This window comes from Ctenopharyngodon idella, chromosome 4 (assembly GCF_019924925.1).
Source record: "Ctenopharyngodon idella isolate HZGC_01 chromosome 4, HZGC01, whole genome shotgun sequence".
NCBI classification, from domain to species: Eukaryota; Metazoa; Chordata; class Actinopteri; order Cypriniformes; family Xenocyprididae; genus Ctenopharyngodon; species Ctenopharyngodon idella.
The window spans coordinates 7,679,119-7,697,053 of NC_067223.1; the positions used below are offsets into that span (position 1 = coordinate 7,679,119).

General features: G+C 39.3%; 1 protein-coding gene across 8 annotated transcripts in view; it reads left to right on the forward strand.

The window, feature by feature from the left end:
• Window positions 1–17,935, forward strand: part of sox5 (SRY-box transcription factor 5) — a 210,874-nt gene that overhangs the window by 133,180 nt on the left and 59,759 nt on the right. For 4 of the 8 annotated variants that reach the window (XM_051890783.1, XM_051890781.1, XM_051890784.1 and 1 more), the window contains 2 exons: window positions 9,894–10,092; window positions 16,688–16,913. In XM_051890783.1, coding sequence (XP_051746743.1) covers window positions 9,894–10,092; window positions 16,688–16,913 — 425 coding nt within the window. Of the gene's footprint in view, window positions 1–304; window positions 540–9,893; window positions 10,093–16,687; window positions 16,914–17,935 lie in introns of those variants that run through there. The other 4 variants (XM_051890778.1, XM_051890785.1, XM_051890786.1 and 1 more) reach the window with 3 other exon arrangements.

The window sequence follows — 17,935 nt, forward strand, 5'->3', positions numbered from 1 at the left end:
AAACAATAGAAGCCTATGATATTGCACAGCCCTATTTAGATAAGCAAAATATGTGTGTCTGTATGCGTTTGATCATAAGTGTGTGCATTTGATCAGAAGCACAACAGAGGGACACTGTGGCTGAAGGAAGGGGGCAGTGCTGCTGCGTGTGTGTGCGTGTGTCTGTATGTGTGATTGTGAAGCTGCGCTCCACGCTACACCATGTCATGCTCTGGCCCTTTAAGAGGCGATCTAACAGCTTAGAGCCATAGAAGAGGGGTGGAGAGAGAGAGAGAGAGAGAGAGAGAGAGAGAGAGAGAGAGAGAGAGGGGAGGGAGTGCGAGGTTCAGCGTGTGAGAGTGTGTGTGCAGCAGAGAGAAACAGAAACAGTCTTTGGTTTTGCGAGAGGTTAGAGGAGCACCAGGCAGCGTGTATGTGTGTGTGTGTTCTCGGAGGTCCCTGGGTGTTGGACGCGTATGTTGTCGTGGAAGGACTCCTGCATCTCAGACCCCTTGTTTCAGCATGCTTACTGAGCCTGAGCTTCCTCAGGAGTTTAACAGGTACGTTCACACACTCACGCACGAGACATTCACTTTTCCAAGCCGTGCCGGGAGGAGACAGCGAGCGACAGATAAGCAAAAGAAAGTGTGTGTGTCTGTGTTTGTCTAGGAAACAGGCTACTTTATTAGTTTCTGAGGCATGTTTAGGGCTGGCTGTGTGTGAATGTGTCTGCGGTTTTAGAAAAGAGAAGAAAGTTCAATGTGACTGCAAGATGTGTGTGTTTTCTAGATGCACTCTGTGAGCATGGAACGCTGGTCTTGTCCATATCCCACTTTGAAACTAAGTTGTAAATGTTTCTAGTGTCTGGTCTAACAGGTTACAAGCTCTGTCTGCATGTGTTTGTACACTATATGTCTAACTCCCTTTATATTTATATACGTGTGCGTGTGTGTGTGTGTGTGTGTGTGTTAGATGGTGTTTGATAAGGATCGGTGATCTCCGTCAGTGTTTCCCTGGAACAACCTCTCTTTTTTTTGCTCATGTTGCACTTCTGTGTAACACACTTGGCAACCAAAAGACAGGGTGTTTTTGTACACGTTCTTTTGTACAACTTTCTTGCTTTGCAAAGCCTCCCATTTGTCCTTGTTGTTTTAATCTCTGTGTTGTTTTGGTGTTTTATTGTGGCCAGATGTCTGCATTGGCCTTCTGTTGTGGTGGTCCGAGGTGGGAAATGTTCTCACCTACTTTAATATGTCAACAAAAGTGGCTTTGCTGCCGAATAAAGAAGGTTTGACTTTAAAGCTCCATAGGGAAGATTATCCATAATACTCAGTTTTAATGCGAGCTTCACCCCCCAACACACACACACACACACATTTTTTTTTTTTTTATTGCATTAGAGCACTGCACTGTTTTACCAGATGAAACTAATCTTTTGTTCAGCGATAAACTCTGGGGTTTTATCCCTGAATTAAGAACACATTTATACGTCAGGAAAATGTGTTTTTAATAAATCATCACGCTCTCTCCGGGGGGAGGATGAGGAGGGGGCAGAAAAAGATAACAACAACTATGAGGAATTATACATTTAAAGGATTACATAGGAAAGCAGAATGTATAGTGATAAATGCAGGGATTACAATGACTTAGAAGAAAAGGATGGTTAAACTCTACTTTCCAGTAATGCTGGCTGTCAGTGGTTAAAGAGCATGAGACTGAGTGTGTGTATGTGTGAGTGTGTGTGTGTGTGGACGGGAGCGAAAGCGCTGCGTTTGTCCGTGTAGAGTGTATGTGTGGCTGTGTGTGCGTCTCTCTTCTGTTCTGATGCTGACTGTTTCTGAAACACTGCAAGTCTTGGTTTAATTTTCAATTTGTGCAGAAAAAAAATATATGAGAAAATATTATAAGACAGAAAGGAGGAAATCGTGATATTTTATGGTTGTGATTTATAATTGTTGTTCGTATGTTGACATCCAAGAACACTAAAAGTATTTGCTTGATTTTGTCTTATGAATGCTTAATTAAATTAAAAAGGTGAACCTAAATTTAATTGTTTTCATTTGAAAACTAGTGCAATTTAAAATGTAAGAAGTTTTGTAAAAAAAAAAAAAAGTTGTAATAAGATATATTATATTAAGAGTAAGATGATGGACAGTTATTCATTAAGAATATGTCCTGTTTGATATTGTTTATTTTATATATTTGACATCTAAAAATACAGGATTATTAAGTGTTTTAAGTTATTAAGTACAAGTTATCTGTAATATAAATAATCGTATATATAATTCTAGGAAATATTGCTGTACCTTAAATATATTATATTAAATGTATTATTAATATTATTATTATTTGGTGTATTGGTTTGGGTAAGTTTAGTTTTATTAGAGTAGCACAGAGGATATTCTATGGCCAAACTGTCACATTCCTCCAAGAGAGAGAGAGACAGCGAGTAAAAGTGAGGGAGGGGGAAAGGGGACTTTAACACTTCTCCATTTGTCTCCCTCCTTTAATGGATGGTTGTGTTACATCTCTCACTCTCTCTCTCTCTCTGTCTGTCTCTGGGTCAGTCAATTGTTCCTGGTAAATATACACAGAAAATACTGAGGGTTCGTTCACCACTAAGCGTGTGTGATTGAACTTGCTGGTGACATGTGGCTGATGCACTCCCATTTTTGATTCCTTCGTGTGGAAGATAAATCAGATTAAACCACCAGCCTGCCTTTACCTCTGTCACTTTAACACGTATTATAGCAAGCAAGCTGCTTTGTAGAATACACAAAGTATCTAGTTAAAAGAGTGTGTGTATTTACTTTGGTATAGAGACAAAATTGTCCATAAAAGCAGGCTAAATCTGACAAAACCTTTCTTTGGGGACATTTGGAGAACTATAGTAATTTATTAAAAAATCATAAATAATGTGTTTTGTAAAAAAAAAAAAATATAAAAGGTAAATAATGTGTTTAGGTCAAAGTTTATCAATACTATTTATAATTAGCAAGTCTGTGGTTGAAGGACTATGTTAAGACTGTATTACTATATATTAAGGGGACTAACTGTCTATTGTGGGGACCAGCCAGTCCCCTTGAGGAAAACATACTAAATAATGTCTTAATTTGGAAAGGTTTCTTGGGACATAAAATATATTTAGCTTAGAAAAATAATAGAAGTCCATGGAAAGTCTCTATAGTGACAGAAACACAAACGCGTGTATATGTACTTAGCTATAGTTTGGATACAAATTTGTCCCCAAACAACGAAAACTCCCGTTGGGGACATTTAAGGATGTCCTCATTTGGAAAAATGATTAAGTAAATTTTTTTTTTTTTTTTTTTTCCTACAATGCTGAAAGTTTTATTTTAGGATGTTAGAGTTAAGATGTGGGTTCATCTATAGCAATTATAATTCGTTTTATTTAAAAATCTATGTTATGTCCCTAATTTAGGTTTTGTGTATGTGTGTGAGTGTGGTTCAGGTAAACCCTACATTATGGGGACAAAATGTCCCCACAAAGATGGCAATATCCAAAATCCTTGTCCTTGTGGGGAAATTTTTTGGTCCCCATGAGGAAAACCGCCTATAAATCATACCAAGTGATGTTTTTTGGAAATCTAAAAATGCAGAAATTTTTCTGTGATCGGTAGCTTTAGGGTTAGGGGATAGAATATACAGTTTGTATAAAAATCATTGTCTACGGAATGTCCCCAAAAAACATGAAAACCCTGTGTGTGTGTGTGTGTGTGTGTGTGTGTGTGTGTGTGTGTGTGTGTGTGCCTGTGCGTGTGTGTGTTCTGTCTGATTGATGTTGGTTCTGGATCTTCTCTCTGGGTCATTCATTGCAGACTGGCTCCATTGTGTAGTCCGTGTTATGAGCTCTCGCAGCGGCTTGATAACCGTGTCTCCATGAAAAAAAGGAGGGTCAGCAGAGAAGAATGCTGAAGTGTTTCCTCCTCCCCCCTTCAGAAGTCTTCCCAGACCTCCCCTGTGCGATCAGCTGACCGTCGAGACATCCTGTGAGATAGAGGGGAACTGAGTTTTGCCGTTTAGGTTAAAGTCTTATTTATCAAGACCGAGGGGATAATAACACAGAAACCGTAAGACAACAGGTCAGAGGTGAGGGCCCAGACAATTGCATCATGGGAAGGATAATAAACATCAATGGACTGCTTAGCTAAATGCTTTCTTTTGTATCCGATCCCTCAAGCTGTATAATAACAGCTCTGTACGTGCAGGTAAAGGAGGAGTCTGGGTGGAAGGATGTTGTATATGTCTTTTAGACCCAGTTACTGTTGTACAGTCCTATATGAATAGAGTAAATTATAGCAGCACACGTTTACACAGCAGCCGGGGCTTCTGGGAGCAAATCACGATGCGTGGATAAACATTTGACGGGTTCATAGACCCTTACACGCACTAAAAGAAGACAAGCAGAGGCTGAGAAAGTTTTCATAGAAGTTTGTGTGTGTAAAATGTCAGTGAAAACATGAGTCAGTCCAGAGAAATAAATAATTAGAGACGAGAGATGACAGGAAACTATGCAGACAGATGAAGTGATGACTAAAATACTGGCAACCCCCCTGTATATGTGTGTTGATGCAGCAGTTGCCTTGGCGCTGTGGGCACGATGCGCTCACTGGTGCCTTGTGTCCACCCAGCGGCAAACGCTCACCATTGCCTATTATGCGTTTGTGCGTGCAAACGGGTTGTTTTTGCTTTGCTCATATGACTTTTGATTGTGTGTGTGTGTGTGTGACTTCACCTCCATGCCTAAACAGTAATGGCTGACAGTGACATTAGGCTCTGTGTTCTTTTGTGGCGACGCTGGACAGGAAATTGGGGTGGCCCTGGAGCCCTCGCGTCAGAGGGGAAAACAGAGGCGGCTTTGTGTTTTCCCTGAGTACGTGTGTGAATAATGAGTGTATGTAGAGACACGTACGCATGTGTGAAATGATTATTCAGTGACTTTAAGGGTGATTATTTTTTTTTGACAATCTTTGTTAGCACAGTTAGCTAGCCATCAGCTATCTTAAAAACGTTGTAAACAAAAGAAAAAAGTTTTTTGTGATAGATTTGTGATGTGTAAATCTCTAATAAAGTCAAACTCAAGATCCTATTAGCATATTTTTTCTGATGTTAGTTCAGGTGAGTGTCTTTTTAGCACTTTACTGTCACTGAGATGTTGTTTTAACGTTGTTTCTTTTCCTTTTTTATTATTGTTGTATTAACGTTGTTTCTTTTTTCTTATTTTTTACTCATTGAAGAGTGGAAATGTAATCTTTAGATGATGATCTGGCAAATTAACCTGCAGAAAATCCAAGTGCCCTCACAGCAGTGGCGAACACTGTGATTAGTGATTACAACGTGAATGATGATGAGCCCTCACAAGTTTGCACTACGGATGAATTTACTTCAGCGGAGTCGCTCTCTTTTCACTCGCTCTTCGCTTCCGCCCTGCTGCCGGCCGCTCCATTCCCACAGAGAGAAAAATTGAGAGAGCTATAAATAGCTGTAAAGTAATATACTTAAGACTGTTCAAAACAGAAAGAGTTAGGCACAAATGGTTGATTGTGTAAAGGGGAACGTCCTGACGGGACTATCTGCGACTTTATCGTCCTGGGAGCAGAAGATAAAGAGTAAAGAGAGGGATGAGCACATCTCCTAACATCTGAGTGGATTGTGAGGTATTCTCAGTTTCCTACCGAAGGCATCGCTGTTGTTATCTGTGCTGAACGGGCTGATTGTCTGAACTTTTGGACACACTTTGTTTCATTCCCACAGTCTGATAACAAAGAAGAGCTGACCTCCCTAATCAAATAATCATATTACACAGGAATTTACCTTCACCTGGTGTAATGATGTTTTTATTTGATTTCTTTTTAAAGCAAGTATAATGCCTCATAATAAAAAATTTTTAAGAAAAAAAAAGGGGTTTTTTTACAAATAAGGCAGTGTTTGTGTTGATTTACTTGGAAGATATAAATGCCGCCACAATTGAGCTAAATCTGACAACTTCCCTTCTCTTAATCTTTAGTGATAAACATTTTGGGAAAAAATATATGTATATAATATTTCATTTATTTGAAGATATTCAAATACAGTTAGCATTAATAGTATTTTTATAAAAACAACAGTAGGTGTCTATCATTTTTTTTTAACTATTCTCTGTATATCTGAATGCTTTTTTTCGTAGGCATGTATGCGACATCCGCAAAGCATCATCGAACAAGTTTTTCTGTGGGCCACGCACATCCGAGTGTGTGCGTATGTGACACGTTTAGCCTCTAAATTATGTCCTGTCATTAGAGGCACTTCTGGAGTGTTAACCACTGCTGATGGTGATTAGGTAAAGCTCCTAGATTCAGTATTTAAAGTGCAGCTCCACTCCGCTGTTTAATGGACCCTGTATTTTGGACGATTAGCGTCTGTGGAGAAATGTACATGTGATATGAGAGGGACTTAGAAGAGCGCTCAATCTGCGTCTAAGCTCATAGGGGAAGTGTGCCTTTAATCTGGGCTTAGCGTACGCAGCCGGCGGGAGGGGGTCGAGCGGCACACCGGTGGGGCGGCCATTAGCTTTTAACGATTAGCCATGAAAGTTAGCCTCTAGACCTGCAGTTCAACTGCAACGGGACTGTGTGCAAATGCTAAAGTTCATGAAATATGAAAAAGTGGTGGCATTTTCTTTGATAATACACCCTGAACTGAATATGACTGGTGTTTGGAGATTATACGGACATCATTTGTGTTTCTACACAAGTACTGTATGTGTTTAGTCACCTCACCCGTATCAGCATGTTCGGCTTTGATATTCACTGCTGTTTATGAATAACATAATTCTTAGCCTTGTGAAAATGAATGGCAATAAAGTTATTAATCCACCAGATAATGAGCGAAGACTGCTGTTAAAGTTTACAATGCAAATTAAGCAGACATGACTAGCCTGCAAGGAAGCTTCAGAGACTGTTCTTTGTGCGTCTGTGTTGTGTTAGCGTGTGTGTGTGTGTCAGTGGACAGGGTCTGTGTGTTTGGCAGGCCGGTCTTTATTGGAACCACAGAAGGATGGAGTGAAATTATGCTAATGGCTGCTAATTATGACCTTGGAGACCAGCTTTTCTGCCAATTTATCTGCTTAATAAAACCCTCTCTTTTTTAATCCCAACATCTCGACAAGCTTTAAATGTTTCATGTAGACTCTCCACCATGACAGGTCTGCCAACTTTAAATGAAATAGTGGCTATAACCTGCTCACCCGGGGAGCGGAATTGTATAGTAATTATACTTCAAAGGCTCGCAGGAAAATAGACATTTTATTGCACAAGAGGAGCTGTGAAAAGCTTCTGTCTGTGGGCCGGCAAGGAAGTAGGAAAGAGAGAGGCGAAAGGAAGAGTGCGTGAGACAGGGAAGAGCGCAAAAGAGATGCAGACGTGCGCACAAGTAGGAAACAGCTATGAATTAGTTGTAAATTGAATGTCGAAGCTATTTTTATATCACTCACCTGAGTATTTGTCCAAAGAATATTGCACTGGGAATGGTAAATTATGAGAAATTCTGGTTCTGAAACCATATTTTAATATTCTTTTTTTTATGTAAAGTATTTTTACTACAAATCTCTGATCTGAATGTGTACCTACTAGCTTTCCAGCTACTCAATGCTCTAATTTAAGTCTCACAAGCCTTAACTAAACTGTTAGTAAAACAACAGTTCTCGGTTCAAGTTGGATGTGACAAGCAATTTGCTGGTTCTAATAAGAACCGTTTCTCGATTGCCTACGTTTAGATGAGGGTCGTGTGTGTGTCTTTGTTGGACCTGATGTGTGTATTGGGGGTTGGTGTGTTAGAGAGAGCGCCACAGAGGTGTGTGTGTCAGAGTGAAACAAAAGGGCTCAGTGTGTGTGAGTGTCTGGAGGTAGAGTAAACAGAGTGCTGGTGGAGGGGCAGACAGGCCGTGAGGCTCTGACGGCCCAAATGCAGTTTATACAGCTGCACTGACTGCTTTTACTGCCCCAGTGTGAACCAGCATACAGCCAAGGTACCCCACACACACACGTTCACATTCATACAGCCAAATTAACACAGATATAGTCTCTAATACTCACATTCGTGCATATAACCCACCTGTGTTACAGAATTTGTTATGAAAGAGCAGTTGATGTCAGACACTGCAACATAGTTTATCATTTAAATCTCACCTTTACAGTCAAGACTGTCTTAAGCATGTCTTCATCATTTCCATAGCTGTGAGCCATAGGTTTGATTGAGGTGAGTCTTATTTATCCCGTCCAGACGGTTAGAAACTTTATATGATGTTTGTCTTTACAGCTAATCTAAACCAAATAAGCATTAAATGAGAGAAAGAGAAACCTTAGCAGCACTCAGGAGCTCCGCCAGATGTGGTGTCTGAGTCAGACCAGGTCTATGAGAATACCATACAGTTCAGCACACACAAACTGGACCGTACCGAGGCTTTAGATGCTAGTTGGTGAAGGATATTTGAGCGAAAAAAGTAACTGTACCTATGAAAGTCTTCAAGTACTGTACATATGAAAGTCTCAGTTTCCACCTCAGAGCATAAAATAAAATGAGTATGTGAGATAGTTTAATATAAGAAACAACTTTTTAAGGTATAAAAGTGAGCTATAAAGTCAGTTATAAAATATATAAGATATAAAGTCACATTGTAAAAAATAGGAAAAAAGGTTACAATTGTGGGAAGTCATACTTGTGAGAAAGTCACAATTGTGAGATATTAAGTCACAGTTATGAGAAATAATGATGAGATATAAAGTCATTGAGAAATATAAAATCGCAATTGTAAGATAAAGTTATGAGTCAATTATGAGTCATAGTTGCAATTGTGAGAGAAACAAAGAATCAAATTGTGAGATATAAAGTAGCACTTATGTGCAATAGTCGAAATTGCGAGATATAAAGACACATTGTAAAAAAATAAAGTTTAAATTACAGAAAATAAAATCACAATTATGTGATATGTGTGTTCATATATCTATCTAATATATATCTATCTAATATATATATATATATATATATATATATATATATATATATATATATGAGGTGGAAATGGGCTTCCATAACTTATAGCTTCCATAGCTTATAAAATAGCTTATGGAGGAAATCAAAGTTACTACGACACTGCAGTCAAATAAAATTTGTTTGCCAATTCTTTTAGTTGTAGAGTACAAGCCAAATAAAAGTACTTCTCTCCATCTCCCTTTATCCTTGTCTGTCTTTTTCCTTTAAAAGAGTGGTACTTATTCCCCAGGGTCATGGTAACACTAGCCCCAAGGCTGAGAAGCGTCTATGAAAGCACTTAGGCAATGCCGTAAGCCAGATGAAATCTTATTATGAGAGCATATTCATTTTTCCTCACCATGCATTGTGGGAGAGAGAGTTCATTTAATAAATGCTTTTTCTTCCTGACGGTATCAGAGGAACACAGACCGTCATCAAGGCCTATTTTCTCTGGCATTGTCAACACCATATACACTGTCATTAACATCTACTGTGGCACACACGCTCACACACACACACACACACACCATTGTCTGTCTGTGTTCTTGGCTAACATGATATTTGATGTGCGCTGGGCCGTCTGCACTTTTCTTTAATGGGCCGCTCGAGTCTTTACATCAAACAGGCTAGCTAAACACATTGTGCGTGGTGCTGCTACAGTAAATGGCTCTGTGATAGTGTAGGTGGGACGTTTCTTTGATGGAGGGATGGATGTGGACAAAGCTATGGCGTTGATGGCTGTCATTACGCGAGTAGTGTGTGTCAGGTGTGTGTGCGTGAAATGCTCCTGTATATGTCACTTACAATTAAACAACAGCCACGTCTCTGTCTCTGCCATGTCTTTCCTGAATGCCTCAGTCACTTTTCCTTTCTCAATTTTCCAGGATGTCTTCCAAGCGACCAGCCTCTCCATATGGGGGAACAGATGGAGAGGTAGTCATGGCGACAAGCAGACAGCGATTGGAGGATGAAGAGGTTGACGGACATGCTGTCATTCACTTGCCCCTGAGTTCGTACTGCAGCAAAGTGTCTCCGCGATCTCCTCGACTGCTCGACAGCCCCCCAACACTACACGCGAACATGGTAAGTCGCCCCCCAGGAGGCGTCTATACGCTCACACACCTTTCACACTACGATTGGATGAAGCCCCTATTAGCCCCTCCCAGTTGATTAATATGCATTTGATTGATTTCTCCCACATAACTTGTCTCAGGATGAGTCCCTCCCATTGTCTCTCTCTCTCTCACTCACTCACACTTTTGGTGTGGAAATGCCCGTCACGCTCCAATGATGTCATAGGCAGCCAGACAAGTCGTCTTTTTGAATGTGGCCAAAATGAATCATATGCTTGACTGTTCATCTGTCATTGTGGAGTGTGAGTTCATGATGGGTCAATGTAGTCATGGAGGATACAGACTGTATTAGACATTCAGATGCTGTTTGTTTAAAGCCGTAAGATGAAATATAAGTGAGATGGACCCTGTAACCCTCGCATTTCCTCACGTTAACACGCACCTGAGCTGTAGTATCTCTCAATGACCTTTCCCCCGACTCCGCTATCTCTTTCTCTCTCTCGATAAACTTGTGTCGCCACAGGCTTTGGGAATCAATTTGGCTGTAAAACAATGAATCAGTACTTAAGGAACTTAACAGTAAGCTAATTCTGCAATTAACTGTGATTACAGGGCACGCTGGACTCTGCAGCTTTGGAATCGTTTTCCATAATAAACCAAAGTCCTCAAGCTTTCTCACTCGAGCCTTTCCTTCGTTCTCACTTTACACACTCGACTGGCAGAGTGGTGTGTTTGTTTATGACTGTCAGTTCTCTCTCTTAAAGTCGCTTGCAGTAAAACTACTACTTGGGGAAAAATCTGCAAAAACTGTACCTTTTTTGTGGGTTTAACACTTACCTAATCTATCCTTAAAGGGGAGTGCATATTAGTACTTTAAAGTAATAATATGCACCATTTACACTTTAAAAATGGGGTGGGAGGGGGTTGCAGCGATGCCATAGAACCATTTTGGGTTCCTCAAAGAACCTTTCAGTATACAGTTCTCTTTTTCAAAGTGTGAAGAATATTAATAATCTGAAGAAACTTTTTCCACATTAAAGAACCTTTTGTCCATTGGAAAGGTTCCATGGATGTTAAAGGCTCACCATGGAACCAGATGCCAATAAAGAACCTTTATTTTTAAAAGTTTAAGGGGTATGTGAGGCACAAAGAGGGTACTGCCCTGTTGATTAACAAAAAATTTAGTTTTTTACATTTTTCTGGTAGTGTAGTATGTTTAGATTCAGGCTCTGCAATGTATCAGTTTAGTCATTCAAATAGTAAAGTTCCAGATGAAAGCAAACAAATGTTTATTGTATACAATTGATCGTTTTTCTTATTAATCGTAATGTGAATAATTATGTATCAGCTGCAGTGCAGTAGTTGTAATTGTTGTGTTATCTGAAAGACTAGACTGCTGTCTCTGTCTCTCGCGCTGACATGACAGACGTGGCATGAAAAAGCAGGCGCACTGTATTTGATGTGGATTAATAAAGCGTATCCGTCTCAAGCACGGGCGGATTTTGGGGAAAGCAGGCTGGCATGTGTGAGACATTAAGTTTCCCTGAGCCGATCCGCGCTGACTGGCAGAAGTGTTGAGTGAGAGAGAGATTTACACGAGTGGGGACTCGGAGGGGCTTTGTCACGGCAATTGTATAAAGTGATAGGGAAGTGTAAATCGACTCGGCGAGTCCCTGGGTAGCACGCAGCGGAAGATTACCGCTTTATCTTGTCATTGTAAATTAACATGGCAGCGGCGCACACGCGCTTCAGACTCCACTGACCTCTTCATCCTGAGAGGGAGAGAGAGAGAGACGCGCGTTTGTGACGATGGGGTCAGCGGGGCTGCAGCACACGGAACCTGCTTCAATAGAAGTTGGTGTGGTGGTGTGCATCCACGGCGGTCTGTAAACTCCTGCCAGGTTTTTTTTTACAGGCGGGAAGTAGAAGGCTTTGAAACTGAAAGGTGGAAAGAGCTTTACACGCGGGTGATAATAGCGAGGTGTTAATTACTCTCCCTTTTGTCCGGTTAATGAGGAGAGGCATTAAGAGAAGACGTGTCCCTATGTGTGTTTCACGTTAAGATTTGTACTTAGATGCGTCAAATTCAGCCTTTCAATGTCAAAAACAACAAAATACCCATCAGCCTAGACTCTTGTACAGTGTTCTTAAAAATTGCTTTTGTAAAAATTAACATTTTATATAGAAAGAAAATCAATTTAATCCTTTTTCAGTTTTCCAAAACGCCATCAAAAGCTAATTTAATTATATATACATACAGTCAAACCAAAATTTATTCAGACACCTTGAACATTTCATTCATTAATACAGTTTATTCACTATAGTTCACTATATATATATATGACCCTGGACCACAAAACCAGTCATAAGGGTCAGTTTTTTTAAAATAGAGATTTATACATCATATGAAAGCTGAATAAATAAGCTTTCCACTGATGTATGGTTTGACAGGACAATATTTGGCTGAGATACGACTATTTGAAAATCTGGAATCTGAGAAAATCGCCTTTAAAGTTGTCCAAATGAAGTCCTTAGCAATGCATATCCACTCACAAAAATAAATTTTTGTGTAATATTTATGGTAGGAAATTTACAAAATATCTTCATGGAACATAATCTTTACTTAATATCCTATTGATTTTTGGCATAAAAGAAAAATCGATAATTTTAAACCATACAACCTACAAATATACCCCTGTGACTTATGACTGGTTTTGTGGTCCAGGGTCACACACACACACACACACACACACACACACACACATATATATATATATATATATAGCTTTTGTAAAAATTATATGAATTACTAAAATTAAACTAAAAATATAAATTATATATGAGGAAATTTCTGCTTCAGTGTCACAAGTGACTTGTATTTGTCATGTTTTTTTGTTTTTTTTTTCAAACAAATAAAAGCTACAAATGTGACAATATACATTTGAAGTTTCATACAAATTAATAATTAAAGCCTTTTTATATGGCATAATCACATGTCAATTCCTTAAGGACAGGGATGAGACAATGTAAGGTCTTTGAAACTGTATGAAGCATCTTCATCCGTGTGTGTGTGTGTGTGTGTTCACGGCAGGATCAGGGCTGACAATAGCTCGGTTGAGCCAGGTTTAGAGGTGAGCGGATTGCGCACACACGGTAGAGATCAGCAACACGGGCTTAAGACAACAGACGAGGCGTCAGCACCGCATGAGAGGAGAGATGTCCAACTCGAGCGTGTGTGTTTCAGCAGCGGGACTCTTGACAGTTTAACTGATAGCAAGCATAGAGGTTAGTTTCCTAGCGCGTGGTGAACACAAGCCAGGGAATCACACTGCCATGTATTGAGTTAGACTCATTAGCTAGACGCTACCTGTGCCTGTAAAATAACTGGATTTAAGTTAGCATATGGAAGCATGCTTTATTTAGGAAGAGAGAACGAATGAGAAAAATTCTCTGAGGGAAACAGGTTGGAATCCTGTACAGGAAGGACAAACATTTAAAAAAAGAAGGGAGAAAAGAGGTGGCATTTGGAGGAATGCTGGCATCTATGCTGAAGGGAGAAGACGAGAGGAAAAAACTAGAGGGGGAAAAGAAGGCATTTTGCTTTTTTGGCAGGAGTTGAAGTGTGTTTAAATGTGCTCCTGTCACACATGAGCTTAAGAGGACAAAAGTTGTTTAATTCTGTCGCCATGCTGCCGTGGTTCAAGGATGAAGAGAGGGTCGTGGAGAGAGGCGCAGTTTCAGCCTTTCCACGAAGAATTGACATCTGCACAACTAAAAGCAGAACCGCCCACACCGCACAGAACGGCACATCAGAAATGCATATAAATACATACTCACAAGCACAGGCTTTGCACACTTATTCATATGCGGCGTAAAATCAAACGCACACACAACGAGATGAAGGACAAAACAGGGGTATTAACCTGAATATCTAGACCTGTTACCCATTTAAAGATGGGGGGAAAGAAAGCAACACATAAGCCATTAGCTCTTTAAGAATGATGCTTCATCTGTCCGAGACTTAGTGTCACGGCCGAAGACTTTAAAAAGCGAAGGAATACAGTTTCCTCCGACGCCATATCACCTTCTTTTCGAATTGTTTTCTAGACATCTCTGGAGAAAGACGCAAGCTGCGGTTTGAAGTATGCAGTGGATTAGATAGATTGGAAGTGACAGGTGTGACCGTGTTTTAAGATGCATGCCACACTAAAGCAGGCAGAGAGAAACGCCTGCCATTCTGCCACTCGCTCCCACTCTCTCCCTGGCTTTCTCGCTCTCGTCCTCCCCTCTTCTTTCTATCTTTCTTCTCTGTTAGTTCTTTAACAGCGAGTTGACAGTTTTGTTTGCGAATGACGGGGTGATCTCGCACCTCTTTGGTCATTTATGACTACAGAAGTCTCTTAATCCCAGTTCAACTGGCCTGACTGGAGCTGATGGGGAAGAGAGGGATGAAACGAAGGGGTGTGTCAGGAAAAACATGCTTTTTTGCAGACAGATTACAGAAACGGGAAGAAATCAGTATGCAAGCTGTCATGTTTTCCGTGCATCTTAAAAGCCTGTTAAGATCTTTTAAGCCTGCCAGTCATCAGTCTGTTTGTGAATGAGTATCATTGTGAAATGTCTCTCGTTATGCGTTCGTAGTGAGTGAAAGTGTTTCAGTTTAATTAGTTCTACAGTAATTATTATTATCATCATGATGATGATGGATTGTGACGAGTCAATCTGTGATTATATTCAGTATAACTGGATATATGAAGTGTTGACAACTGTATATATCTAAATATGGTGTTTGTTTATTTGTCTATTTAGTGCAAAAGAAAGTGGGTAATGTCATTAAAAATAAATAGCATATAAATAGCTGAAATTAAGTGGCAACATTTAGTAATTTAATCATTTTATTAACATAAAAATAAAAAAAATGTGGGAAAACGTTTAAAAAAGCAAATTAATAAATTGCTAGTATTGTTAATGAAATTAATTAAACATTATTAATAAATAAATACTACTACTACTACTACTATTATTATTATTAAACTTGTATCCATTGCATTTATACTTTTTCCTTGTTGTATAGATAGTTTTGTTGACATTATTTGATGTAAAAAATAAATAAATAAATAAATATCATACAATCGGCTGATGTTAAATGTCAAAAAAATGAATAATTTTACAACATTTAGTCATTTTATAATTTCTCAACATAAAAATGTATCATTATAATTAAATAGTAGTAGTAACATATTTAATAAAAATTGTATAGAATGAATTGTTTTGTTGACAGGGCCCAATCAGATCACTCTACCTAATATCTACGTATTTGCCACTGTTCTGTATCTTGTGAAAGTCTTGTGTAACTCGTTGCATTAAGCTCTAGCAAATGAACCATCTGCTGCTCTCTGTTCACTCTCTGAGTTAATGATTAAAAACAGATGTCATTATTAAAATCTAAGCGGGTGATAGACCTGCATGGAGAACTTGATCAATCCTGTGAACCTGAGTTTGGTTTGATGATATTTCGCTTTGCATGACTGATGCAGGTGGCACGGAGGAGCTGATGTTGATTGTTGAGGTGTAAATCTGGTCACTGGATCCAAACACGTCAGTGGGATTATGCTATTGTCTGATTGGCTGAGGCTACTGTCAGTCACGCTGGTGGTAAGGTAGATAATAGATGAGGATTAACCAAAGATTAACCCTGATTAACGGACTTGGACTGTTGACCTTGTCTCCAAATACCTGACTTGTTTTGTAATTAAACTTTATAAAGGAGATCCGGAGCTCGGTGAAAGTAACGTGGTGTGTGTGTGTGTGTGTGATAATTCATCATAAATCTCCACATCTGTCATTTACCCAATTTACAGTATGTGTGCATATACATACATTAGTAAAATGATAAAAATAAATTATATGTAATTATATTGTATGTATATACAGTTTATAGCATTATGCTGTTGCATTTATGAAAGTTTCACTGTAAAAATGCTTTGTAATTTGTAAACAAAATCTGTTTCATGAACTGGTTTTATTCAAGTCAAAAAGTTATTTAATTCGACTATATTAGGTTATCCCTAAGTCGTCTTTATGGCCCAGATTGGGTAGAAATAGCCCCTTAAAGCAACAACTGCACAGTTTCATTTATTATAGTGTACAAGCCTAATTCTGTGCCACATTACATAAGAAACCATAAGATGGGAACTGTTATATATTTGGACAGAAGATCAATGCATGAAACATTGACGATGGTGATTGATATTGCAGCTGTCATGTTGGTCAAGAAGAGAAGAAAAAATGTGGTTGAAAAACTTGGACGTTCTTGTGTGTTTGGAGCTGATTCAAAGTAGAAAAACTTCCTTTCTCAGAGGAAGAGACAGTTCCTGTGATGGTGAAACGACTGAAACTTTTTGCAGCTAATGATTTTGTCTAAAGAGACTTCAGACCGACAGAGGCAGAGAGAGAGAGAGACTTGCTACAGTACAGATGGGCAGATGAGGATGAAAGTAAATCTAAACATGCCTCAACACTCAGGAACAGGACGAAATAATTAGGGAAGGCCCGTTTATCGCTTTGTTTAACACCCTGTCTCTCTCTCTCTGTCTCTTTGTCAGGATCAGGATGGCTGTAAAGGCCTGGCCCTGAGCCCCTACCCCCAGCACAACTCTTCTACCTCACCCAGTAAGCAGCAGCAGGAGGAGGGGTCCATGCGGCCAGGGAGCGAACCCAGCTCCGCTTCAGCTCTGGGCACTCCGGAGAGACGCAAGGGCAGCCTGGCCGACGTGGTCGACACGCTCAAACAGCGCAAGATGGAGGAACTCATCAAGAATGAGCCAGAAGGTGAGTGAAGGAGAATTTAATACACGTTTTGACACACGATTGTGAAGTTCTCACAAAAAAAGCTGTCCTGAAGCCTCAATTCTCACCTTGTTTACAACGTCTTGAGAGTCGAACAACAACAATATAACCTCTCCACTAATGAACGCGGCATAACGTGGTGATTATTTGCGTATTTTGAGAACATATATTAACACCAACTCATTTAATTTAGCATCTTTATCACAAGCTACTTTTGGTGCCATGGAAAGAAAGATTGATTTAAAGATTTAATATTTATTTTATAAAGATTTATTTTATTTTATTTTTTTTATTATTTATCTATTTAAAAATTAATTGCAATTCATTTATAAATACTTTTGATGCCATTGAGTTAATTTATTTAATGTATTTTTAAATAAATTCATAGCAATAAATGTAATTAAATATTTAAATTAATTTAAAGACATTTAGCATTGCCACATCAGACTTTTTTTTCCAGTGTAGAGAGTTTCTTTGATTAGTGGGAGCTATGTAGCTTTAACTTGTTGTTCTGAAAACTTCCTGGTTGGAGACCAGCAGGTTTTAGGAGTCACTGCAAAGCCAATTTTTTCCCTCCAGAACCAGTTTTTCTGTATGGGAAAAAGCACATGGAATAGATCCAGATTGGGCACCGGCTCCGAAATCAGCACTGGCACCCTATCGGTGGAAAAAGTTCACTGTATTAGACAGTCAAAGGACATTGGCACACGTGTATGTCTTATTGTGATGAAATTACAATGTGAAACCAACTGAAAGTGTGAAGGATTTCATGGCGAGCATCTCTGTCTTTCTCTCCCTCACTCGCTCGCACACACTCATTCTTTCTTCTATCTATCTGTCCTTCATTCCTGACTAACAAATTCTGCTTAATGAGAGCTGTTGATAAAGTCAGGCCTTTGTTTAAGCAGGCAGGGATCAGCTGTTCGGAGCCATTGTGTGCCACACTTTGCATATTCATTTCAGACTGATTACTGAGAGAACGGCTCTCAGCTCCTTCCACAGGA